The sequence below is a fragment of the Eulemur rufifrons genome, chromosome 8 (genome assembly GCF_041146395.1).
Source record: "Eulemur rufifrons isolate Redbay chromosome 8, OSU_ERuf_1, whole genome shotgun sequence".
NCBI lineage: Eukaryota > Metazoa > Chordata > Mammalia > Primates > Lemuridae > Eulemur > Eulemur rufifrons.
In genome coordinates this window covers 21,615,384-21,639,486 of record NC_090990.1, presented here as the reverse complement: position 1 = coordinate 21,639,486, position 24,103 = coordinate 21,615,384, and the positions used below count along the sequence as shown (strand labels likewise).

Sequence of the window (24,103 nt, the reverse complement as noted above, 5' to 3'; positions counted from 1 at the left end):
TAAAGATCACCCAGGATCCCAAAGGGCTTCTCCATCCTCTGCCCTAGAGGCCAAGGGCCAGAGAAGGCAGGCATTGCCCACATGAACTGCACACAAACCAGGCATTGACCTTCTGGGAAGATTTGGCCAGGGAGCAACTAATCTTCCCCTCTCTCCTCAATCTACAGCAATAAGAAAATTATAAATATCCAGCCCAGATTGTCCCAGGCTCCTAACCCACTTGGCGTCTGCAGCAGGAAGGATGGAAGCTAGACATGAAGGACTTCCCATAGGCAGAGAGGGCCAGTCCACCTTTCCTAGGATAGCCCTCCAGGGTCCATGATGTTCAGAGCTGTGAGACGTTGGTCATATGTGCTCTGGGGCAGACTCTCGTGAGAAGATTGTCAGATGGATTTGGGTGTCTTTGGGGACATGTTACGAGCTCTTGATAGTTGTCTGGGGTAGAGGGGGGACTGGAAGGAGACCTTGGTACCCAGAGCTTTGGGAGGCACTGGAGGTGCCTGGCTGAGTGGCAGTGGTGGGCAGGGCTGAGTGAGGGGCACTCCTAGGGCCCACTGGCTGGAAGGAAACCTGCCTAGGCTCTGGGCCAAATAAATCATTGGGAAGGGAAGAAGAACATTTTCTCATCTGTTTAAAGGGCAACGAAGCATGGCAGCGGCCGGCCCAGCGGGAGGCAAGGCTGAGGCCAGGCGGGTGAGGCCAGGGCAGCTCCCTTCGTCAACACACCATCCTCTCCTAGCTGCCCACTGGCTTACGCTTTGAGGGCTGTGCTGCCTCCCAGCCTGGCCACTGATGGCTGTTATTGTTCACAAAAATATTAATTACTTGGTAATAAAATAATTATTTGAAAAGGCCCCCTTCGGGGACATAGCCCTTGCTAATCCATCTTTTACCTTGCTGGAGCCCAGGCTGAGATCACTTACACCATTTCCCAGATAAGGAAACAGAGGCGCAGAAAGCCGAAGGGACTTTCTCAAGGTCACCTAGCATGGCAGTATGACAGCAGGGTAGAGAGCCTGGCCTCTAGTTGCCCTTGTGGGGTGGGTCCCCTCCATTCCATCAGAGGTTCCAGATGAAGCCCCAGTGGGACTGAAGGGCTGGGGCCATTGTCCCTTGTCTAGTTTGGGGATGTGGAGGGATGATGTTCCTCTGCTCTGCCAAGCCCTCTGTGCTCAAGCCTCTTCCATGCCCAGTCTCTGCCCCAGGCTCCCTGGAGGCCCCTTCTGGGGCTAAGACTTGTTCTTCCACCCCCGCCTGGGCGTCAGAGAAGTAATTTCTCCTCAACCAGCTGGATTTGAATATGGAAACGATTTGTAATTACTCCAAGTCCTCCTGGGCGGCATTATCGCCAGAGTGAGCCTGGAAGGGCAGGGGCTCCTGGGAGAGGAGGTGGGGAAGCCCTGATGCAGGGAGGCACCTCCAGGGAGAGCCTTCCAGAGGTTTGCCCCTGTCTAGCCTGCCTCTGCACCACCCCTGGGAGGTCCTGCTCTCTCGCATACCTCTCACAGCCCCTCTTGCCTTGCTGACCTCCCCAGCCTGCCCCGGTGTGCCCTCGGGTATGGGGTACCATCTCTGTCAGTCCCTCACTCTGTCTGACCACCTGTCTTTCCTAGGGCATACATTTTTGCGGTTGAATGGATGGGATTCAGAAGCTAGAGGGCTACCAGGGAATAGAAACAGACAAAAATGCTATCTGGAGCCAGCCCCTCCTATCACCCCTTACCCAGCTGGATGCGGGTGGAGGGGAAAGCCTCGGGGATCCAGCTGCATCACATCTGCAAGAGACCCGCCTGGGTTTTGCTGGGCGCTGGTCTCTAGTATGCTAAGGATCATGAATATTCATATGGAGGGAGGCAGGCTCCCTATAGGAGAGGAGGGTGCTGGAGCTCTGGAGGACAGGGTCCTGGAGGCTTCTAAGGGCCTGTGCTTGCATCCTTGTGGGCAACCCATGTCCCCACAACTTTCCCCACTTTTGCCTACCCCTTGGAGGTCCCAACCCCAGCGACTCCATTGTCCCCCACAGTGCCCAAGTAAAGAAGGGTCCCAGAATCTCTCACTGCCCTGGGGTGGCTCTCAATGCACTTTGTGGCTGCATTGTGGAAGGCCTGCCTGGCTCGGCTCTCATAGTGGCAGCTGAGCCTTTAAACCCAAAGATGCTGGGGTGTGTTTGCGGGTGCCCAGCAAGAACCCAGGAGCCCTGCCTGCCAGTGCTAGGCCCAAGGTATAGGCCTCCTTGGGCTCCCACGGGGAAAGGGAAGGTGCAGGCCCAGCCCTCCCTGCTCCTACAGCCTCATAAATTCCCTTAAGGTGACAGTGAGATTCCTTCATCGCCCCTTATTACCTCCTTCCATTAAAGTCGATAATCTCTCACAATCACTCACAACAAATGTCACCGAGGCTGCTGGAAGAGGGAAGGACAGAGGGAGGGGATGGGGGTGGTTCTCTGCCTCTTCCTGGTACTGCCCCTGGGAAGAGGCAGGCTCTTCTCATCTTGCCCCATCTCTAGGGTGACTCAAGGGGCATCAGTGAAGTTGGAATTGGGTGGACTGGGGACTTCCTTGCCCTGTAGTCTGGCCCCCTCCTGGCTAGAGAACCTTGGAAAAGTATGGTCCTGAAACCATCCCACCCTTATTGCAGAGCTGCCCCCTGCTGGCTTCTCCTCTCACCAGAGCCATCGGATTAACCTACTTGTCTTGGCTGAAGTGGTGTGTCCCCTGTCTGTCTACCTTCCTGGTGGCAATCCGCCCAGGCCACAAACCGCCTGACCGCCTGACCGGGGCCCTGAGCCATGGGCATCTCCCTGTGTACTGCCTGAACCGTGTGGGCTCAGGCCCCACCCAACTGTTCCTGGGCACAGTGCCAGGATGGGGAAGGGGTGGGTCTGTACATCTCTGCTGCTTCTACACAAACAGATGCAACATGGGGGCGCCCCTGGCACAGGGAAAGGCACTTGTGGGCATAGAAAAGGACTCAGGGAAACATGTAACACACTGCACACGTGTAGCATCCCCGTGCCTAGGGACATGCAACATTGCAGTTTACAGTATGCACCAAACATGCCATACTGCAGTATACATATGTGGCTCCTCACCCACAGTACTCAGCACACATGTGGCACCTGTCATCTTGCACACAGTAGCATCCGTACACACAGGAACAAGCAACATGCATTCAAGACCCGAGCACATGTTAATACACTGTGCATATGTGTAGCACTTACATGCACCGAGCCAGGTATCATTGCAGTGCACACGTAGGGCACCTGTATGCATATACAAAGTTCAGCGCACATGAGTGGCACTTGCATGCACAGGGACATACAATATGCAATGCACACGGGATGGGGGGGCGCAAATGCTTCAGCCCCCAGAGCCCGGGAGCCCCTGGCTGCGCGAGATGCCTCGGGCCTGGGGTATCGCCGGCGGGGCGTCGCGGATCGCCTCATCCTGCGGTCGGGCGGGGCGGGGGCTTACCCAGGGCTTCTCCCGCGCCGGCGCCTGGGGCCCAGGGTGGGGAGGGGAGGGCGCGCTTGGCTCAGCTGGCGCTGTTCCCCCTTTAACAGGAGGCGGCGCGCATCGCCCCCGCCCCCCGCCCCTTCTCCCGCGGCTCCTCGCGCCCGGCCCGGCGCGCGCCCCCTCCCGGGCCCGGCCCGCGCAGGCGCCGCGTCCCGCCTCGGCCGTCACTCGGCCCGGCGCGCTCTGCGGGCAGCGGCCGGAGCGGCCGGAGGAACCTGTGTCGGCGGCAGCGGCGGCTGCAGCGGCGGCGGCGCTCGGAGACCGAAGAGGATGCGGCACCGGCTCTTGGAGCCCGGGGCTGCGGCCGCCGCCCGCGAATAGGAGGCGGCGCGGGCGGTGCTCGGGGCGGGGGAGCGGGGGGCGGCGAGGAGGCGGCGGCGGCAGGAGCCCGCGCCCGGCCCGGCGCCCGCCCGCCCCGCGCTGCTCCGCGGCGCCTTTTCTGCACCCGCCGCCCCGCGGAGCTGGAGCCTCGGCCCTTTGCGCGGCTGCAGCGAGCTGCCCCGCGCCCGGCCGGGTCCCCGCCTTAGGAATGGCAAACTTGCGCCCCGTGGCCGCCCCCGCCAGCGCCGGCCCCCGCTCCTGCTGCTGACGGCGCCCAGGTGAGTGCTCGGCCCCAGACCCCGACCCGGCCCCGCACCGAACCTTCCCGGCGCGGTCCCGAGTTTCCGCACCGCCCCGGACTCGGGCGCTCTGCTAGCCCATCTCTGCTGAATTCTCCCCCAGCCCGAGCTGAGTTCGTTCAGCGCTCACCCACCCCGGTCTTTTCGGTAACTCCCAAGCCTGGGGCCGAGGCCCCATTCGTCTCTGGTGAGTCCGTTTTCCTCTCTCCTCCCCCAGCCGGGACCGAGCCCCTTACCCATCTGTGCTAAAGTCCCCCCACCTCCAGGATGCTGACCCAGACCGTCCCCCCATCGCTGTCTGGAGTCTTTCCCTATCTTGGCCGGGTCCGGGCAGTGCGCCCCCCACCTCGATTAGAGCCTCTCTCTCCAACCTGCAGCTTGACGGTGTCTCCCCCTCCATCTCCCCTCCTAGTCTGAATGCCGGACCCTGCTCCTCTTCTCCACTTCATCTCTGCCCGGAGTCCTTCCTGTCCCCATACATGTCTGCCCATAGTTACTGCCCTCCCCCGCGCCTGTACCCTGACCATGCTTCCCCTCTATTTCTGCCCCGAGTGCCCCCTCCTCCATAATCTGCTCGAAGTCCCGCCTTCCTTCGCCAGTCTTGCTGCAAGCCCCCTCCCCCCCAGCCTGGAATTGGGGCCGTGTCCCCCATGTCTGCTCCGAGCCCCCTCCCCTCCAGCTGAGATCTCGACTGGACCTGCATCCCTGACTCCCGTATCCATCTTTGGCCGAAGTCTATCTGTCCATCCCCCATCCCTCTCCTCCCACCTCCGGGCATAGAGCCGGGCACCAGACGCACCCTCCCGCAGCCCCAGGGCTGGCATGATACTGGTGGGGAGGGTTGTAGGCTGTGAAGTTGGAAGCCACTCCCGCAGTGGCTCGGTCCGAGGGCACAGCCGCGGGAAATCCTCCCCGCCGGGGCCCGTGCAGAGCGGGCGACGGGTCTGTTGCCCGTGGGGGGAGGGGCGCCCGGGCCGAGAGATGCCGCCCGCCTGCCCGCCTCGCCAGCTGCCGGCTGGGCCCCTGGGCGTCCTCTGGCGCCCCCTGCCCGCAGCCCGGACCCACCGCCCCTTCTCCCGCGGGCAACCTCGGGATTCCGCAGCCCGAGCATCAGCGGTGGCTTCGGGACTGGCGCTGGAAAGTCCCTGGGGAGAGATTGGTGGGCGAGGCCGGATGCCTCCTTGTGCTAGCTGTGCCCAAACACTCCTGATTGTCAGGTCATATGCTCTGGGGGTGGGGTGGGATGGAGGCCTCATCCCAGCAGAAGTCCGGAGCCCTTTGAGCCAGGAGGGGCAGACCAGCAGGACTGGCCCCTGGGTTCAGGACGTCTGGTTGGGCTTGGTCAGGTGTTGCTAGGGACCCTCTGTCTACCCCATGGCACTCCCCACTAGGTGGGGACAAAGGTGGGCTCTGTCTGGCTTGGGTATGCAGTGGGCTGTAGGGCAATCCACATGACCCAGGACAAGCAGGCACCTGGGGAGTATCCCCTGCACTACTACAGGTGTGAGGGTCGGTGTGGACTCTGCACAGGGTAGGCCCTGCTGATGGTGGTGGTGGGGAGGTTAGGGAGGGTCTTCCCTGGGCCCCAGATTGACAGAGGAGATCTTCCTCCTCTTCTTCCCTTCTCTGCTTTCTCTCCTCCTCCTTCTCCCCACTTCTGTCCCTTTCTCTACCACTCTTCAGAAAGAGGCAGGTCCAGTCTGGGGTATGCGTGCATGGTCTACATTTCTGTAACACAAAATGTGGTCCCAGCTGGTCTCTGCCCCCTTCCCACCCTCCTGCCCCCCAGGTAATGAAGCTGAGTTAAGTAGTTAGGAACTTGGCTTTTGGTCAGATGACCTGAGTTCAAAAACTGTGTGACATGGGCAAGCCACTTAATCTTTCTGAGCCTCAGTTGACCCTCGGTAAAATGGGTCTGTGATCACTGCCTCATATGGTTGTTGGGAGAATGAAATTAGATTGTATAGAGTGCTGGCACCTAGCAATGCTCAACAATGATAGGTATGTTGGGCTGTTTCTCTTCAAGGCCAAGGTCAGGCCCCTTTGCACTCTACTCCTAATCCCAGAAGAGAAATGCAAAACAGATTCTAGTGTCTTCACTCCAACCCCAGGATTACAAAGATAGAAATACCTTCAGCCTCCCCCACCCCCACCCCAGGATGGGTCCAGGGAACCTGTGACAAGTCAGTTTTCCTCCCTCCCTCATTGGTCTTGCAGTATCCCACTTTATCTCTCTGGGATCAGCTCTGGCCAGAGTGGCATCACTGAAAGCCAGGCCAAGGTCTCTGGGGCTTAGTTCAAGTGTAGAGGCTGGGGAGGTGGGATAAATACAGAGAAGAAACCCAAGTCAGAGTCCCCAAAGGCAGGCTTCCTGTTAGGGGGGCCCAGTGGGAAATCAGTCACTCTGGGGCACAGCGGAGCCTCCACCTCCCTTCAGGAGGTCAGGCACCACCAGGAACTTTCCAGCGCAGTTAGCCTCCAGGTCAGAGTTAGGGGGTGACCTGGCCTGAGGGCCCGAGGAATTCTAAGAAACCTGGCTTGGGCTAGAGTGGCTTGGGGAAGGGGGAGGAAGGGGGCTCGAACCTGTGACGGCTGGAAGTCCTCTGGGCAGTGTGTGGCCCCCCTGGGTCCCACCGGGGAGTGACAGCCTCCTAGCCACCCGCCTGCCCCAGCAGTCCTGACATTGGGGAACAAAAGCTTTCGGTTCCTGTAGCAACGGCGGCTCCAGCTGCTGCAAAGTTCCGGGGAGGTGGGCGGAGGGCGGCTGAGTCACCGCCCCCTCCCCCGCTGCCCTCCCGGCACCGCCCCTGGGACCAGGGGCCGACCCTCATCCCGCTCTGGATTCTGCCCGCCTTTTCCTCCTAAGGTGTGCGGGAGGTCCCTGGAGGCCCCCAACCCCGGCAGAGAGAGCCCGGAGAGTGGCCGGGAGCGACCTTCTCTGGCACTCGGAGGGGGAGGGCTGCACGGGTTGGGGGCGTCACCCCCGAGTCCAGTCCACCAGCTCCAGAGGCAGGATGGAGGGTGTGCGCCCTCCTGGGTGCCAGAGCTACAGCAGAGAGCTTCCTGAGGACCCTGTCCCCACGTCAGTGCACGGGCAGGGGAACCGGAGGCCCCAAGTGGGGGTCCCTGCCTGCGTGGCAGCCTGATCTGGGCCCGGCAGTGAGCGCCCTGGAGGCGGAGGGTGAGTGACGGGCGGGCGAATTGGAGCTGCCAGGTGGATAAACGCGACGGATGTGCGCGTCGCCGCGCCCCTCCCCCACTCGCCGCCCCTCCCCCGCCCGCGGCAGGGGCTCCCCGCGGCCCAGCATCCCTGCTCACAGATGGCCCATGGGAGTCAATCCCAGGGATCCCACCCGGCCCTAGCCCTGAGGCGCCCCTCCCGGGCAGCTCTCCATTCCCCGCATCTCCCCAGTCCTGTCTTGGCCCTTCCAGCTGCTGCGAAAGCCTTGGATTCCTTTATTGGTGCAGAAGGGAAGCTGGGGAGGCCTGTGGGTCAGAGAAGAAGGGGGCTCAAGTGTGGTGGGCAGAGAGTGGGATTCTTGGGTCTGTTGGGGGTCAGGGGCATGTGAGGAAGGGGCCCTCAGCCGCAGGAGAGGGTCCCTGAGACAGACTGCTCCAGCCAGCTCCTCATCCAACTCAGCCGGGAGAGCTCCTGAGGGAGAGGCCTTTCGGTTCTCTCCATCAGCCTGCCCTGGTCCAGGGAGTTCTTCCTCAGAGCCCACCTCTGCACCTCTCCTCCCTAGCTCTTGTTCTTGGCAGGGCTTGTGGTCTTACTGGGCTTGGAGGTGGCAACGATTCAGCCCAGAGAGCCTTCCCAGAGGCAGTGACCTCAGCAGGCAAGAGGGGAGTGAGGTTCTGAGCAGAGGGAGGGAGACGGGGCTTTGGGCCCGCCCCTGTGCGGGGAACTTGTGTGGGGAGGCTGAATGAGAAGTGTATGCAAACCTGAGGTCAGGGATCATGGTCTGCATTCCAGAGAGGGAAACTGAGGCTCAGGGAGGTTAATCATGGCTAATAAACACTTGGGCTGCTGTGAGGCAAGGGGTCCTTCTAGGTCCTTCCAGGGGGTGGCTCAGGGAAAGAGCTCTGGGTCAGTTACCCCAGGAGGACGCCTGGCCACACACATGCAGGAGGGTCTTGAATGAATCCATGGCTCTCTCTCTGACCCAGCTTGGAATCGGGTCTTTGCCTTATTTTGGCAGGGGGAAGGGGGAAGTGATATCAAAAGGGGCCCCTAAGAGGTCTTACATTGAAGTAGGAACAATGGGGGCCACACACACCCTGGGTGAAGTCCCACAATGGGCATGGAGGTATCTGCTGGAGACTGAGGGGAGGAGGGGGCTTGGATCAGGTTTAAAGAGGCTCCGTTCTGGACACGCCAGGCTGTGGCTCCGAATGGTGTGGCCCTGGTGCTTCATGATGGGCTGGGGCTGTGCAGTAGGGAGCAGCAGAGCCCAGGAGGCTGGTCCAGGGGTCTCAGCCCCCAGCTTCAGAAACACAAAGGAAGGAGCAGCTGGGCAGATCCCGCCTGACATAGCTGTCATGTGCTGAGCCTCAGAGGCCGGAACACCTGTGTGTGCTCACACATGAGAGTGCATGTGCATCTCTGCACACGTGTACAAGTGTCCGACTCTACACCCATGTATGTGTGAGTGTGCGCACCCCTGAGTGCACCCGAGGTCATGCATCTATGGTTTTCACCTGTCTGTGCGCATGTCTGTGTGCGTATGTATCTGTTCATACGCAGAGCACCTGTGAACGTCTGTGCATGCATGCATGCTTTTGTGTATTCTGGGGCACAAGGATGTTCAGCCCACGTGTGTTGGTGTGTGAGTGAGGGGAGGTTCCCCACCCTGCTTGAAGTGGGGGAGGGGAGGCCAGTTTTAATGAGCCCCCCACCCCACCCTCCACAGAGCTGCAGCCATGGCCTGAATTTTGCAGCCTGCTTAAAAATAATTGGGGGCAGCGGGGGGATTGGATGTCACTCACGATCAGCCGCTGGCTTTGCTAGTGCTGCAGCAAGCTGGGCGGGTTGAACAGTTTGGGACAGGCATGATGTAGGGCAGGAAAGGCCAGGGGTCTGGTCCCTTTTGCCCCTCTGAGGAGGGGGGGAGGTGGGAGGGGGAGAGAAACAGCCTGTTCTGGCTTCTGTGGATACCTACAGGGGCATCTTTCGAGGAGGCGGGGCAGCTCCTCCCCAGTGAATGGGCCTGCCTCAAGCTTGCCTCCCCCACCATCCCCGCACCGGTTGGGTGGCTGGGGAAGGGAGGTGTGTGTTTGTGGGGGGCTTAGGCCGGGCTCAGAGGCGCAGCATGTGGAGTATGGGATCTGGGGTAGTGAGGTGCTCCACGGATGCTGCACAGGGATTGGAATGCTGGGGTTCTAAATCCCGTCCCCCCTCCTCCTGCTATTTAGACTCCTGAATAGCAAAGGGGAAATCTGTCCCCAGGGAGCTGTTGTGTCTTGGGAAAATCTAGCCACACCTTTGAATTATCCTATGTTTGTGACTGAGTTCCCAGAGCTAATAGCTTGTCCATCTGGCCTGAAGCCTGAGCAGTGAGCAAAGGGAAGGAGCAGAGACTGCTAGTGGAGGGGAGACGGGCCCGGCTCCCGGTCCCAGCGTGGTCACTTTTGTGTGATCTCGAGCAGGTTGCCTCCCTGCTCTGAGCCCCATCTTTCCTCCTGTCCTGTGGACCAGCTGGGCTCCAGGGGCCCAGTGCTGTGAGCCATCCATGGCATGGAGGCGGGTGGCGTTGTGGATCTGTGGGGCTCATCCAGATTATGCCACAGGCTCTGTTTTCTGGACAGTTGGGTGGAGGCTGGCAGGCCGTGGGCAGTGGCTCAACCCTGGCCTGGTGGGTGGGAGGCACCTGCAGCTCTCCCCTCCTGGCCGTTACCCACTCTGACCGGACTGCTCTGTGTGTCTGCCAGGTAGGGCTTGGGTCCTAGGGGTTCTCACACACCTGGAGTACATTCACACCTGTGGGGAGCTCAGTTTAGTGCAGCACTTTGAGGGAAGATAGAAGTCAACAGACTCTGGTCCCCACTCTTTGGTACCTGATGACTCATGAGATGAGTGAGCAAGCCCTGGGGAACTAGCACAGGACAGAGGTCAGGACTGGCCAATGGCTTCACTGGGGGTAGCAGGCCCTGAGCCAGGACTTGGAGGATAACCCCATGGAGGCGGAGGGGAAGAAGGAGGTAAGAGGGGAATTGATGCACCCATTTTGCAGATGAGGAAACTGAGGCTCACGAGGGTCACGTAGCCAGTAGGTGGCTGGCTGGGCTGGGGCTCAAGCCCAACATCCCCTTACCTGTGCCTCTCCCCCTTATTCCAGCTGGGACATCCGAAGCAGAAATACACATGACGTCCACACTGGCAGTGTCCTCCTGTGGGCATGGCTCAGGTTGTGCGCAGTCCCCGGCACGCTGGCTGTAACTCCACCCCTTTCCCTCCCACTCAGTAAAGCAAATGAGTGAGAATGACATTGTTCCAGGAATAACCTTGAATTGCTCTGATGTATAAAAAAGCAAATCGTAGTCAAACATCACCACTTTGACAATTACCACTGGATTATACGTGACATGCGTCACACTGGGACTGAGAACAACAGTTCTGGAGAATGAAGTCTGAGTGGTGGGGACAGGGCTGGGTCTGAACGTCAGGCTGAGACGCCTGTGGTTGATAGGTTGACGCTGAAGAACCGTAGATTAACAGGAATGGCAACAGGCAGTGTTTCTTAAGGGCTTGCAAGCTTCCGGGCCCTCTCCTGAGCCTCTTCTCTCTTATCTCATTTCACCCTGTAGGAAACCTGTGATATAGGTACTACCATTGCTCCATTTTACAGGTAAGGGAACTGAGGCTCAGAGAGGTCAAGTCCCTTGTCTAAGAGCACTCATGTGGACCTGGACGACTTAAAAGAACAAGGTCTTAACCACAAGGCCTGCTACCTACAGCTAGCCGTAGGAGGGTGAGAACCCAGGCTGGTTGCACCGGGGGCCCGCTGACTGCTGTCTCTCTCCACAGGGCAAGGGACATAGGATGACCCCAGCCTGTCCCCTCTTACTGTCTGTGATTCTGTCCCTGCGCCTGGCCGCCGCCTTCGACCCCGCCCCCAGTGCCTGCTCTGCCCTGGCCTCGGGTGTGCTCTACGGGGCCTTCTCGCTGCAGGACCTCTTTCCCACCATCGCCTCGGGCTGCTCCTGGACCCTGGAGAACCCCGACCCCACCAAGTACTCCCTCTACCTGCGCTTCAACCGCCAGGAGCAGGTGTGCGCGCACTTTGCCCCCCGCCTGCTGCCCCTGGACCACTACCTGGTCAACTTTACCTGCCTGCGGCCTAGCCCCGAGGAGGCGGTGGCCCAGGCGGACTCAGAGGTGGGGCGGCCGGAGGAGGAGGAGGCGGAGGCGGCAGCGGGGTTGGAGCTGTGTGGCGGCTCAGGCCCCTTTACCTTCCTGCACTTCGACAAGAACTTCGTGCAGCTGTGCCTGTCGGCTGAGCCCTCGGAGGCCCCGCGCCTGCTGGCGCCTGCGGCCCTGGCCTTCCGCTTTGTCGAGGTCTTGCTCATCAACAACAACAACTCCAGCCAGTTCACCTGTGGTGTGCTCTGCCGCTGGAGTGAGGAGTGTGGCCGCGCTGCTGGCAGGGCCTGTGGCTTTGCCCAGCCGGGCTGCAGCTGCCCCGGTGAGGCGGGGCCTGGCTCTACCACCAGCACGCCTCCAGGCTCTCCTGCTGCCCACACCCTGTCCAATGCCCTGGTGCCCGGGGGCCCAGCCCCACCTGCCGAGGCCGATTTGCACTCGGGGAGCAGCAATGATCTATTCACAACCGAGATGAGATATGGTGAGTCCGAGCAGGGCCTGGGTGAGGTGGGGTCTCCAGGGGCTGATGGTGTCCACTGGTGTCCGTCCTGGCAGATCCTGGGCCATTCATGTAGTTCACCAATGGCACCTGTGTTCAGCCTCGTTCAGATGTTGGGGTCACCAAAATGGACTGGAGTCAGACCTCACTCTTGAAGAGTCTGCATTCTGGGTGGATGAATGGGGGGGCCCAGATCAGTAAGGCAGAGTGATATATAAACCGAGGAGCAGACCCCCAAACTGGGCAGCCAGGGGAGGACCCTGAAGGAAGTGATGCAGGAACAGAGATCCGAAGGATGCGTGGAAGCGAGATGAGCCGAAGGAGGGGTGAGGGCCTTCTAGGCAGAGGGAGTCGCGTACATAGAGGCCCAAAGCTGGGAGTGACCCTGGCAGGCCCTGGCACTGCAAGGTGACAAGTTTGCCTGGAGGCTGGAGTAGGCAGGGAGCAGGGATGCGTTCCTGTCCACATAGGTCCATGCTTTTTGGCAGTGGCCCCGGGGTCAGGGCAGAGGGAGGTGAGAAAGAGTGTGCCCGGGTGAAGAGGCCTGAGCTTCCAGGCTGCCTTGGAGGGCTGGGCTGGCTCAGCTCCCAGTGTCCCTCTCTCCCCCCTCTGGGCCCGTGTCTTCTGGGACCGAGGCTGCCAGCTGCTAGGAGCTTCCTGCTGACTGGGCAAAAGCTCTGCGAGCCCTCGCGTCCTGCTCCCACTCCCACCCCAGCTCCCTCGGCCGTGGCCGCCTTCCGCCGACCCTGCTTCCTGCAGCTTCAAGGCCCAAGCGCCTCAGCTGGATGCTGTGTGCACGCTGACCAGTGCCAGGCCGGGGACTGGCCAGGAGGCCTGACAGGTGGGAGGGAGGCAGGTCTGGGATCTAGTCTCCTGCTCTAGTACTGACAGGGAGGCCCCTCCCCTCTCTGGGCCTCAGTTTCCCCATTTGGGATAACAGGTGCTGGCCTACCCTTGTGAGGATCCCAGGGATGGAAGTTGGAAGGGACAACTAGAGGCAGGGGGTCTTGTGTGAAAGCTGCCAGGGATGTTGGAGGAGTATGGCCTGTCCCTATCCTTGCTTTGGAGGCGAGAGCCCTGGAGTTGGGCACTGCCTGTAACTGTTACCTTGAGTAGATCCCTTTATTTTTTGGGGGAGGCATCAATTTCTTTGTCTATAGAATGGGGAGATGTCCCTGAATTGATTAGAGGGGGTAGTTATCATGACAGTAGTCTCTCCCAGTGCTTTGGAGGGGGGCCTTCTTGGCCTCCCCTGTGAGACGTCTGGCATCATGCCCATCCACGGCAAGTGCCCAGTGGCCTTGCTGTGGCCTCTCTCCCAGGCTAGCTTGGCCTCTAACGGCGGTCGATGAAGCCGTCCTAGTGACAGCCAGACTGCGGGCAGGTTATGGACCCTGGAGGCTGGCCTGGGATTTAGTGCCTGCAGGAAGAAATTGAATTTCACTTCTTTGTCGAACATCGGCGGAGAACGCCAGGCGTATATCAGGAGGTTTATGGCTCTTCCTGCCTGGCCGCCACTGCCTGTCACTCTGTGGGGGTCTTCCCCGTTGTGCTCAGCTGAGGGCGGGTTCTTTTGTCTGGCTGTCCCTGCGGTCCATCGGCCCAGTGGTCTGCAGTGGATGGAGCACGGCTCTGCCCTCATGGGCGGGCACCCCTGGGCAGGCTGCCATGTGGAGCGCAGAGCCAGGAGCAGCCAGCTGGGCTTGGCTGAAGCCGGAAGCAAGAGTTGGTTGGTAGCTGGGGTGTCTTCGGGGGTCAGAGAGGGCCGGCGATGGGAAGGGCACCATCATCGGGGCCTCTGCAGGGGCCTCTGGGACTGGAGATGGGTGGAGATTGGATGCCAGATTATTCCTGGGCACAAGGCCAAGTGTCATCTCTGAGCAGGGAGCCCTGAGCTGGGGCTCCCAGCTGTTTCCCAAGCCTGACCTCTGCTCTTGTCCCTTGTCCTACTTGGCATGTCTCCTGGGATTGCTCTGCAGGGAAGGCCCCTGTAGAGAGTTGGCATGGGGTGATGTGGCATCAGGTGTCATAAGTGGGCTCACATGGCACACTGGTGCCCAGAGCTGGGCTGGCACAGCCCCTTCCCCTCCCCTGGCAGGCAGGAGGCTCTTCTGCTCTGCCGCCTCCTCCCTCCCATCCAGTCTTTCTGGTGCGAGAGATGGTGTGAGAGACTCAGTTTGTTCCATGTGTCGGTGTGTCTGAGGGTCTGTGGCACCGTCTGTGCCTGGTGGCAGCACCACCTTTGCCAAGCCCTTGGCCCCCTCCATACCTCCTCTCGTCTCCTCCCCACTGGGCTGCAGGCGAATGGGCTGGCACCTAGAGCTGTCAGATCGAGATGCAGATTCGTGGGATGGTGGTGAACAGGAAGAGTGGGATCCTTGTGCCGGCCCATCTGCTGGGCACTAGGGCAGGGGAGCTGTGTTCACCTTCTCTGGGACACCCCTGAGCAGGATCTACAGCAAGGCCAAGCAGGGTGAGCTTCGGTTGGTACTGGAAGAGCACTGGGCCTGGAGGCTGGTGGGCAGTGACCGGGTGGAGTGCCTGGGCCGCCTCAGAGCCGAGTGCATTTGACAAGAGGGTACAGGCGTCTGTTAATTTCACGCAAACTGCCTTTGATAGATCTCTTGTTATTTTTGGTGAGTTGAGCCATAAATTTGTGCCATCTTGCTGCCGCAATCTGTTAAGTGGGGGGAAAGGAAGGACGGGAAGGCAGGCAGGAAGGAGCTTGGTGGAGGACTGGCACGGAGGCTGGCTGAGGCTGGGGCTGGAAGGGGGGTCGCAGAGGTGGTGCCAGCTGCAGAGCCTGGCTCCTGCGGGCCGCCCCCCGCCTGCAGTTCCCGCCCACAGCCCCTCCAATCCTGAACAGACACCTGCTGCACTCCCTGCCTCCCCCCAGGGGCACTGTCTGCCCTTGGCTGCTTGCTGCTGCCTCACCCTCCCCGGCATCCAGGCTCCATTCTCGAGGTGTGGCCATCAGGTGAGCCTGGGGGCTCCTGGGAGGCACGCATGGGTTCCACTCCCCACTCTGCCGCTGCTGCTGTGTGACCTGGACAAGGTGCTGCCCCTCTTGGGCCTTCAGGACCCCTAGTTCTCTATGTGTCACTCCTTGATCCAGCCCCCAGCGACTCCCCAGTGCTGCCCAAACTCCCAGCCTGGTGTTCAAGCCCCACCCTGCACCCAGCTGCCACCTGCTGTCAGCCTTCCCTGGAATTCACTCCTGCCCTTTCACTCGAGGCTTCTCCCCTGGAATGCCCTTTGCCCTTGGTCATCCAGAACTCCCCCATCCTTGTAAGCACAGCTCATGCCCCGCCTCCTGTAGGAAGCTGCCTCTGACCTGCCCAACCCAGTCCTAAGATTGGCCTTTCTCCTCTCAGTGCTCAGGCCCCACTGTTCTCTCTGGCCAGCCTGCCCTGGTGGCAGGAAGTGAGGCCCACCCTGCCTGTGTGGGGCTCAGAGTAGAACAGACTTCCCCGGACCTCTCAGCAGGGACTGAGTCCCAGACAATCCCTCACACACTTCTTCGCATCTTTATCAGAGTAGAGTTTGCGCCAGGCCTTGGGCTGACTCTAAGGTCAGAGGTGAACGAGGCCTACTTTCTGCCCTCCGATGGGATACAGTGACCGTTAGTATACAACAGCGGTCAAGGCCGCAGACTGACGTCCTCACCCAGTCCTGGGTTCAATCCCTGACCCCACCACTACCTGGCTGTGTGCGTGTGCACAAGTTACTTCACCCCCATTTCATCACCTGTAAAACGGGGGTAGTGAGAGCTGTTCCACAGAGTGGCGGGGAGCACTGAGCGGGAGGACGTGGGTAAGTGCTTAGCTCAGTGCCTGGCACGTGGCAGATCCCTAAAAAATAGTTGGGGGACCATTGTACTGTGGTGTAATGGGTACAATGTGTGCATGAGGGAGGAGGAAGAGTAAGGGAGGACCAGACCACAGCGGGGAGGAAGGCCGTCTAAAGGTGATTCCGAGTTGGGTTTTGGGGAACAAATAGGAATTCACTAGCCCGTGAAATTTCTCTTTAAATTGAGTCACTTTTTAAATTTAATATATTAAAAAGAAATTTCATATCATAAGTAGAAAGAGTATCACTTATCTGCAATAGAGGATAGCCAAAGAAACAACTGCAGTGAAAACAAAGCGACGTTATTAAATTCTAGCTAGATGCTTTGCCTGCTTCTCCATTTGTTAGAAAGAGAAATCAGCACGTGTTGGGGATGTGTTATGGTCTAGGACTGCACAGAGACTTTATCTTTCATGCATTTGAAAGGATTAAGGTGACAACAAAACTTTTCTTCTAAACTGGGACATTTGAGGTTATAAAGGGGAGAAGGTGGGTTAATTACATCGGGACAAAGGCACAAACCGGACTGTCCCGGACAAATTGGCAAGCAGTCACCCTGAGTAAAAGAGCCCTGGAAAGAGCCTGACTTCCTCAGTCTAGGATCCGGTGTTATTTAATGGCACGTCTGTGAGCTGCCCCCAGCCATCTCCCGCCCCGTGCTTTGGGAAAGCCCGCAGGAGGAAGGGCTTTCGAGGTAGAGGAAACAGCCTGTGCAAGGGCGTGGAGGTGTGAAATACGCCGAGTGTAGGAGCTATGGGGAGACTGTGGGGGCTGGATGGTAGCCCTAGTGGAGGGAGATGGGGCCAGGGCTTGGACTGCCAGCCCGAGACACCGGGACCTTGTCCTGTTGACCAGGGGCTTTACAGCAACAAGAAACTGGGCGTCGTGTGGGAGGCAGGCTGAGTCAGACATGGTCCCTGCTCTCTAGGAGCTTCTGGCCACATGGGGGAGGTGGCAGGGACCCAGCCAGCCCTGGTAGGAGGCCGGGGGGATAGGTCAGCAGCTTGGGCAGGAAGATCACTGGAGGGGGACTGGCATTCTGGCTGCTGCATACCTGGTCTCCTGGGGATACCCAGTTGCCCTGGACTGCAGGGGTAGAGCCTGGAGTTTTCAAAAGCCGCCTCCCTCTCCCCCTGTGCCTCTGGGGTTCTGATGCATTGTAGGATACAAGAAGCACTGATGTGGGTGGGGAGCCATAGAGGGACACGACAGATCAGTTGGTGCCCGCTCAGGGCTCTGGGGCCAGCCTCGGAGGAGGCAGAGAGCCCTGGGAAGGGAGGACTGCTTTGTAAATCTCAAGGCTCTCTCCATGTGGAAGTGATGATTATTGTGGTTATTTTTAACATATTCATGACATAGGCTGAGGGGGCAGGACTGTGTGGAATTGGGGGACAGGGTCTGTGGAGCGCAGCATAGCAGGTGTCTGCAGTCCTGTACAAGTGGCAAAGGGCCTGTGCCCACCCTGCCTGCCAGTACCCGAGGTCAGGCAAGGGGGGTACCTGTGTGGTTGGGGTAGGAGAACCCCTGGGAACATCTGGCCCAGGTTTGCTGAATGCCTGTCTTTCCAGAATCCAGACCCTCTGTGCAAGAGGGGCGTAGGAAATTGAGACCTTCCCTCAGAGCCCACAGCAAGGGTGAGCCCAGATACTCACAGCTGTAGCAGGGGGTGGCCTGGGGACTAGGCCACAGAAAAGGGGGTCACATCTCCAAACCCCTGTGTGGTCAACCTACGAAGGCTTCCTGGAGGAGGTGGCATGTGACATGTGGAAGATTTTGGTAGATTGAGATGGAGGGAAGGGTATTCCAAAGGCAGGGAACAGCATTGACAGATGCGTGGAGAGAGGAGAGCATTTGCATGTTCAAGAGCTAACAAAAAGGGCTAAGCTCTCCTTTCCGTTGAGAGCTTATCATGCTCCGAGTAGTCCGCGTCTCTGGTTTCATTTAATTCTCCCAATGAACCTCTGTGATAGGAAATGTCATTCTTACTAAAGCTCAGAGAGATGAGGTGACTTGCCCAAGGGCACACCCCAAGATGGTGGCAGAGCTGGGAGTCCAACACACGTCTGGCTGGCGCCAGACTCTGCCCTTGCCACCAGTTCACACGGCCTTGCAGTGTGCTTGGCCGCCCAGTGGGATGAGGAGAGCAAGACTGGACAGGTCTGCCGGGGCCGCAGCATGCTGGGCTCAGAGGTTTACTGTGGCTATAGCAGAGGGGAGCCGCTGAAGGCTCCTCTGCGGGGGAGTGTGGCTGGAGCCGAGATCCCAGGGGATCACTTTGGAGGCCCCAGAGGAGGCAGGGTCACGTGGTGGTGGGAGCAGATGTGCCAAGGAACAGTTAGACATTGGCGTGAAAACAGAGTAACGGAGGCAAGGACAGGGGCTTTGCTGGGGTGGGCGAGAGACTTGGGGCTCCATGGGACTTAGGGGCGGTGTCTCCAAGGAGCTCCATGTTGAGTGGCGTTTCGTTAGACTCAGTGCAGTTCAGTGGAAAGAGCGTGGCCTCCAGAGTCAGGCAGGCCTGGGTTCAAGTCCCGCCTCAGTCTCTCTCCACTGTGAGACCTTGGAGCCTCCTTTCTCATTAGTAAAACGGGGGAACCGAGCCTAGCGAGGGTCAAACAAGGTGACGCAGAGTGCGCAGTGACTGGCACACGGGGGTCGTTTAGTAAACGCTGCCTTTTTCACAACAGAGCAGTTAAGAGGTCATCAGGTGGTTGGGTGGGGAAATGTGTCCCAGGCAGCGTGTCTGTCTGTGCCCGAGACTGGCAGTGCCCTGGGAAGGCTGACAGAGCGCAGGGCTGCGCGCATCTGAGCCCTGGCCCAGTGAGTGCGCTGCCCCCACGGGGCGGGCCACTCAGGGCGTCTCAGGGCACTACCACCCTTCTTGTGGCAGTGGGCCCCTTCTCGTCCTCTCGGACACTGCCTGCTTCAGCCTCCCCTCAGGTCTGCCCTGTTTGGGGCCCAGAGCTGGCTGGGCCTGCACGTGGTATGTGCTGAATAAACGTTTATTTCCATGGATGGTAGCTCTGATCTTATCTGTCTCTTGCCCCTTCAGGGAGGACTGGCTTTCCCTGGTGTGGGACATAAACTGCTGCCTCTCCTCTGAGGGTGGGTGTGGAGGGCAGTCAGTGGAGGGCCCGGCTGTGTGGCCTTGGGCTTGTCCTTTCCCTCTCTGTTCCAGATCAGGAGGCTGGGAGAGGGGCCCTAACACTGGACCTGGGACATGTTCTGATTTTCAAACAGAGTGGATTCTGGAAACCACTGACGACCCCACCCGCCCCCAGCCCCGGTTACATCGTGGGGCTGGCCAGCAAATGGCCGGTGAGCAGTTAGTGGCGGACGAGGGGCCCACACAGTGTGAGGCCACGACAAGCAGGTTGGGTCTCTCACACGTCCTTGTTTGATGTGCTCAAGGGACACCAGGCGGGTGGGTGGGGGTGCCCGAGCCGTGGTGATGGGCAATGCACCAAAACAGGTGCTGGATGAGAGGACCTCAGCTGGATTTGCGTCTCCAGAGCGTTTGCGGATAAACGGATGTCACGCTTGGGGGTGGTCTAGGTAGAAGGCCCGGGAGCCCTGTCTTGAGCCTTCTCAGCGGTACCTTCAGTGCAGCGGGCGTATCAGCCCTGTGCTGCTGGGCAGAGCTGATCCCTTGCAGGGATGACAAATGACCATTTCCAATGACCCTGTTGAAGGGGAAGCTAGGAACGTATTCGTTGGTGTTTATTTATTGACATTTCTCTGGGATGGGTTCTGTGCTGGCATTTACTAGGGTCAGGGTGATGACTCACATACAGTGTTCCCTCAGAGGGCTCAGGATGGGGAGTTCGGGGTATTTCAGACAGTCAGAAGATGGAACCATCTATGATGAAAGGGCACGTGGAGACGGGGCAGCCAACTCTGCCTGGGGAGTGGACAACAGAGAAGTCTTCATAGATGACAGGTCATTTGAGGTGGGTTTTGAAGGTTGAGTAGGAGTTTTCCAGGCAAAGAAGGGGGAGAACAGAGGTTTGAGAGGAGATTATGATCCTGTTTTGGACATGCTGAGTTTGATGGCCAGGGGAGCTGTTCAGGAGGTAGGACATACAGGGGTAGAGCACAGGAGAGGCTGGGGCTGGCATCAGGGCTTGGGAGCATTGGTTCCCAGGGGCCTGATTAAGCCTTGGGGGTGCGTGTGCAGTGAAAACAGGTCAGAGTGTGGATGCCTGATGTGGGAAGCAGCAGGCAAATAGACCAGTCAGGGAGACGGGGACAGAGTCGCCAGAGAGGTGGGAGGAAACCAGAGAGTCAGGGAGGAGAGCATTTCGTGGCAGGAAGAGTCAACGGGCCCAGACGCTGCTGAGGGGCCACGCGAGCCGAGGCCTGCAAAGCGTCCGTAGGATTAGCAACGAGGAGGGCGCTGATGACTCTGTCAAGAACAGACTCAGCAGAAAGATGTGGGCAGAAGCCAGAGTGCAGTAGATTCACAGGGGAGGTGACATTTGAGCCAGGAAGTGAGCGGCAGGTGAGAAGCCAGAGTGCCAGCTGAGGACACTCACTGTGGAGGGTCCCCGAGCACGGAGGAGGCCTGGGCCCGGTCCTGGGCTGCCGGGAGGAGAGAGCGCTGAGAGATGCTGACGAGAGAGGGGTGAGCCGTCCTGGGAAGGGGGCAGGAGTGTGACGCAAGGCCTGGCACGGCTGCGGGAGAGGGCTCTGTGGGCAGAAGGGCTGCAGGCAGCTGGGAGTTGGAGGGATGGGGCAGGAAGCCGGGGCCCCCGTGTCAGAGCTCCCACTTTCTCTGTGAAGGAGGCCGTTGCTGAGAGAGTGGGCAGAGGTGGGCTTGAGGCGAGAGGACAAGGTCCAGCATGGCCACAGTGGGGAATGAGGAAGGCACGGGGCCAAGAAGGGCTGCTGAGAAGCCCTCGGTGCCCGGCGGATGTGGAGCCCCTGAATCTGTCGTGGTGCCAGTTGGCACAGCCATAGATTTCTTCAGCAGCCTAGGGGTGGGCGTGGAGAAGTGGCTTGTCACAAGGCTCCAGGGCTGGGAACGGCTGAGCGGGCGTGGCGGAAAGGCTGGGTGAGGGGCTCGAGGCGCTGGAAGACGTGGCAGTGACACCTCCTCTGCGGCCCTGATGGGGGGGCAGGGTCCAAGGTGGAGCCAGCAGGGATCGAGATGCTGCTCGAAGGGAGGGGCTCAGGGGCTGAAGGGGGGCATGTGGAGGGCAGGAGGGGTGGAGGTTAGGAGCGGGGAGATGATAAAAATAAACCAGACAGTGACCTCTAGGCATCCGCCCTGTGCCCAGCACGGTACTGAGAGCTTCGGGGCTCCTGCTGGGGAGGCCTCACATCAGTCCTGGAGGCGGGGGGTTGTGAATATCGTTCTCAGAGGATGAAGCAGGGTCAGAGAGGCGCAGGGACTTGCCCAAGGCTGCGCAGCTGGTCAGTGTCCTCGCCCAGTTGGGCTCCAGGGTTGCCCAACTCCAGGGCTGTCCTGGTGGTCCAGGCTTCAGGGATAGAGAAGTTTCAGGGACGACGTGGATCGGGACAGAAGTGGAGGGAAAGGCCAGGGTTGACGAGACCAGGAGCTGGGCTGGGCGGCCACCTTTCGTGCCTGCTCAGGGAGAGCTTCCTCTCAGACGCAGAGCCCGGACTGGGCAGCAGCCCCCTTCCAACTCAGAGTGCCCCTCCAGGGCTGGCCTGGCTTCCAGAAACAGGAAAGGCCCTGGGGGTGGGGGGAGAGGAGTACCTTCTAGTCTGGGGACAGCATGGACTGAGCCCTGTCCCTGAATACTGTTCCAGGCCCACCTGCCCAGCAGCCTCTGTGTGGGCACTCCGGTCTGCCCTCTCCCACTACCCCGCTGTGGGAGGGGCCTGGATGCGCTCATGTCTGCGCAGGAGGGGCAGGTTTTGGAGAATGGAAGCCTCCAGGGCTGCCGGGGCTTCCAAGGCCTGCATAAGACACATAAATCAGGGTGGCTGAGAGCCTGATGAGGCCAGGGCCGAGGCAGCCCGGCCCTCTGGAGCACCTACTGTTCTCCTGGCTGCAGGGGCAGTGGGAGGAGTGTCTGCTGGGTGGTCACAGTCCAGTGCTGCTTGGGGAGAAGACTCTGGGTGCAGGACTCAGCCCCTGGCCCAGCATGAACTGTGTCCCAGAGACAGGTGTGTGGGGGTCACAGCTGCCCAGCTTGGCTGTTTTGTCAGCCCCTAGGAGTCAGCCCTGTGAAGGAAGGAGCCTGGGCTTCGGGCTCCCTGAACTGTGTGCACTTGGACAAGGCACTTCCCCCGCCTGGGCCTCAGTTTCCTCATCCCTAAGCAGAGATGACGGTCCCTGCGTCCCAGCGAGAGGGTTAAAGGAGATGGGTGTGGGCAGCGCTGGGCACAGAAGCCTCCCAGAGCCTGTTAACGTGAGCGGCCACTCCCCTCCATCTGCCGCGTCCGGCTGAGGCAAGAGGCGGAAAAGATGGCTGTGAGGCCATGGGCGAGTCCTTTGTAGCCTTCTGAGCCTCAGTTTCCTAATCTGTAAAATGGTGGTGGTGGGCGGGGGGCAGGACAGGATGCTGTCTCAGCATCACCTGCAGTTGATTCCAGTCCCTGAGGCTGAGGGCGAGTGAGGCTGTCCTCTCTGTGCCACTGTGGCGGGACCGAGCTGGCCTTTGCTGAGCCCCTGCCACCGCCTCCATGTTCCAGGTGAGGAGCCAGAAGAGGAACCAAAGGTGAAAACCCAGTGGCCGAGGTCTGCAGATGAGCCTGGGTTATACATGGCGCAGACAGGTAACTCGGGCCCGCCTCCCTTGCTCTGCGGCAGGGCCCGACTGTGTGGCGTCTGGTGGCATGTGTGCTTGGCGTGTGCCCGTCTGTCTGTGTCCTGGAGCTCAGTCGTGTCTCTCTGCCACTTGAAGCCTGTGGGCAGAGCTGGGTTGCCTCCTGAAGAGCCTGTCACTGGGATCAGGGTAGAAGGGTCCCTCTGATGCCCGCCCCGACCATGCCGGTGCCCCTATGAAACTGAGTGCTTGGGAGGTGCCCCTGCCGCCGACGCTGTCCCTCTCTCGTAGGCGACCCAGCGGCTGAGGAGTGGTCCCCGTGGAGCGTGTGTTCCCTGACGTGTGGGCAGGGTCTGCAGGTGCGGACCCGCTCCTGCGTGTCCTCCCCCTATGGGACCCTGTGCAGCGGGCCCCTGCGGGAGACCCGGCCCTGCAACAATTCAGCCACCTGCCCAGGTACGCCCGTCCTCCTCCCCGCCCCGTCTGCCTGCAGGGTTAGGTCCTGCCTGGGACTTGAGCAGACTAATCTTCCAAATTGGTTGGATCCCTCCTCCTCTCATTCAACAAACCTGACTGTCCCCAACACCATGCCCAGCTCCGCACACCATGCCAGCTCGCCCCAAGGCACTGGGGACACAGATGAATCAGACCAGGGCCCACACCGCTGGGCTCCGTTCTGGGCACGCCATTCCCCTGATGCCTGCGTCCTGGTAATCAAGGCTCGTCTTCTTACCCTCCTCATCCTCCACGTTCCCTGCGCTCTGGCCACACCAGCAGCCCTTGCACTTTCCCACCACCCTGCATTTGCTTATTCTTGCCCCACTCCCCCACCCCCGCCAACCTTGGCTATTCAAATTCAGCCTGTCCTTTATGATCCAAGACAAATGCCACATTTTTGTTTTTTTAAATGAAGTCTTCCCTGACCATCCCCTTCTTTCTCTGGGCTCCCCCTCCCCCGGGGAGCCTCCCTTAGACCCTTAAGCCTTCCTCAGTTGAGCATGTAGTTGTTGAGGAAATGCATGTGCCTGCCTGGGACAGGTGGTGACCTGCGGGGCAGGGCAGCTTCAGCCAGGCCTGCTCCTTGCTCCCCAAGGGGGTGAAGTGGTGCCTAGGCCACACTAGCTCTTGCTGTGGATTTAGAGTAGGGCCTGCTTGCGGGGGCTCTTGGTGCCTGGGTGTGTGGCAGGAGCTTGCAGAGGGCTGGGGCAGAGCTGTGTTCCAGCGTGTGAGCTAATGTGTTGGTGTCCTTGTAGAGGTTCATGTTTATTTGTGTGTCTATGCGCTTGGGGCTGGGAGGGGCATGTCTCTTGCCCCAGACCTGCCATGTTGGATTCGGGCTCTGGGTCTGACGGTGGGATGGGGAGGGGTGGAGTGGGGTGGATCTTGGGTCCTTTCCTGGGTTCTCCTGTGCCCCCAGGAGAGGAGGACCCCTGGTTCACCTCCTGGGTTGGTCCTAGTCTCCTTGTTCGGGTGTCCACAGGGGCTATCCCGTGGGAGGTGGGGGACCAGAAGCCTGTGTCTTC

The 24,103-nt window shown here is 59.9% G+C and overlaps 1 protein-coding gene across 2 annotated transcripts in view; it reads left to right on the top strand.

Moving 5' to 3' along the window:
- Nucleotides 1–11,165: 11,165 nt before the first annotated feature.
- The window catches only part of ADGRB2 (adhesion G protein-coupled receptor B2), a 28,654-nt gene continuing 15,716 nt past the window's right edge, over nt 11,166–24,103 (top strand). For both annotated transcript variants that reach the window (XM_069477590.1, XM_069477589.1), the window contains exons 1-3: nt 11,166–11,976; nt 22,507–22,590; nt 22,872–23,036. In XM_069477590.1, coding sequence (XP_069333691.1) covers nt 11,175–11,976; nt 22,507–22,590; nt 22,872–23,036 — 1,051 coding nt within the window. In that variant the 5' untranslated portion in view covers nt 11,166–11,174. The remainder of the gene's footprint in view (nt 11,977–22,506; nt 22,591–22,871; nt 23,037–24,103) is intronic.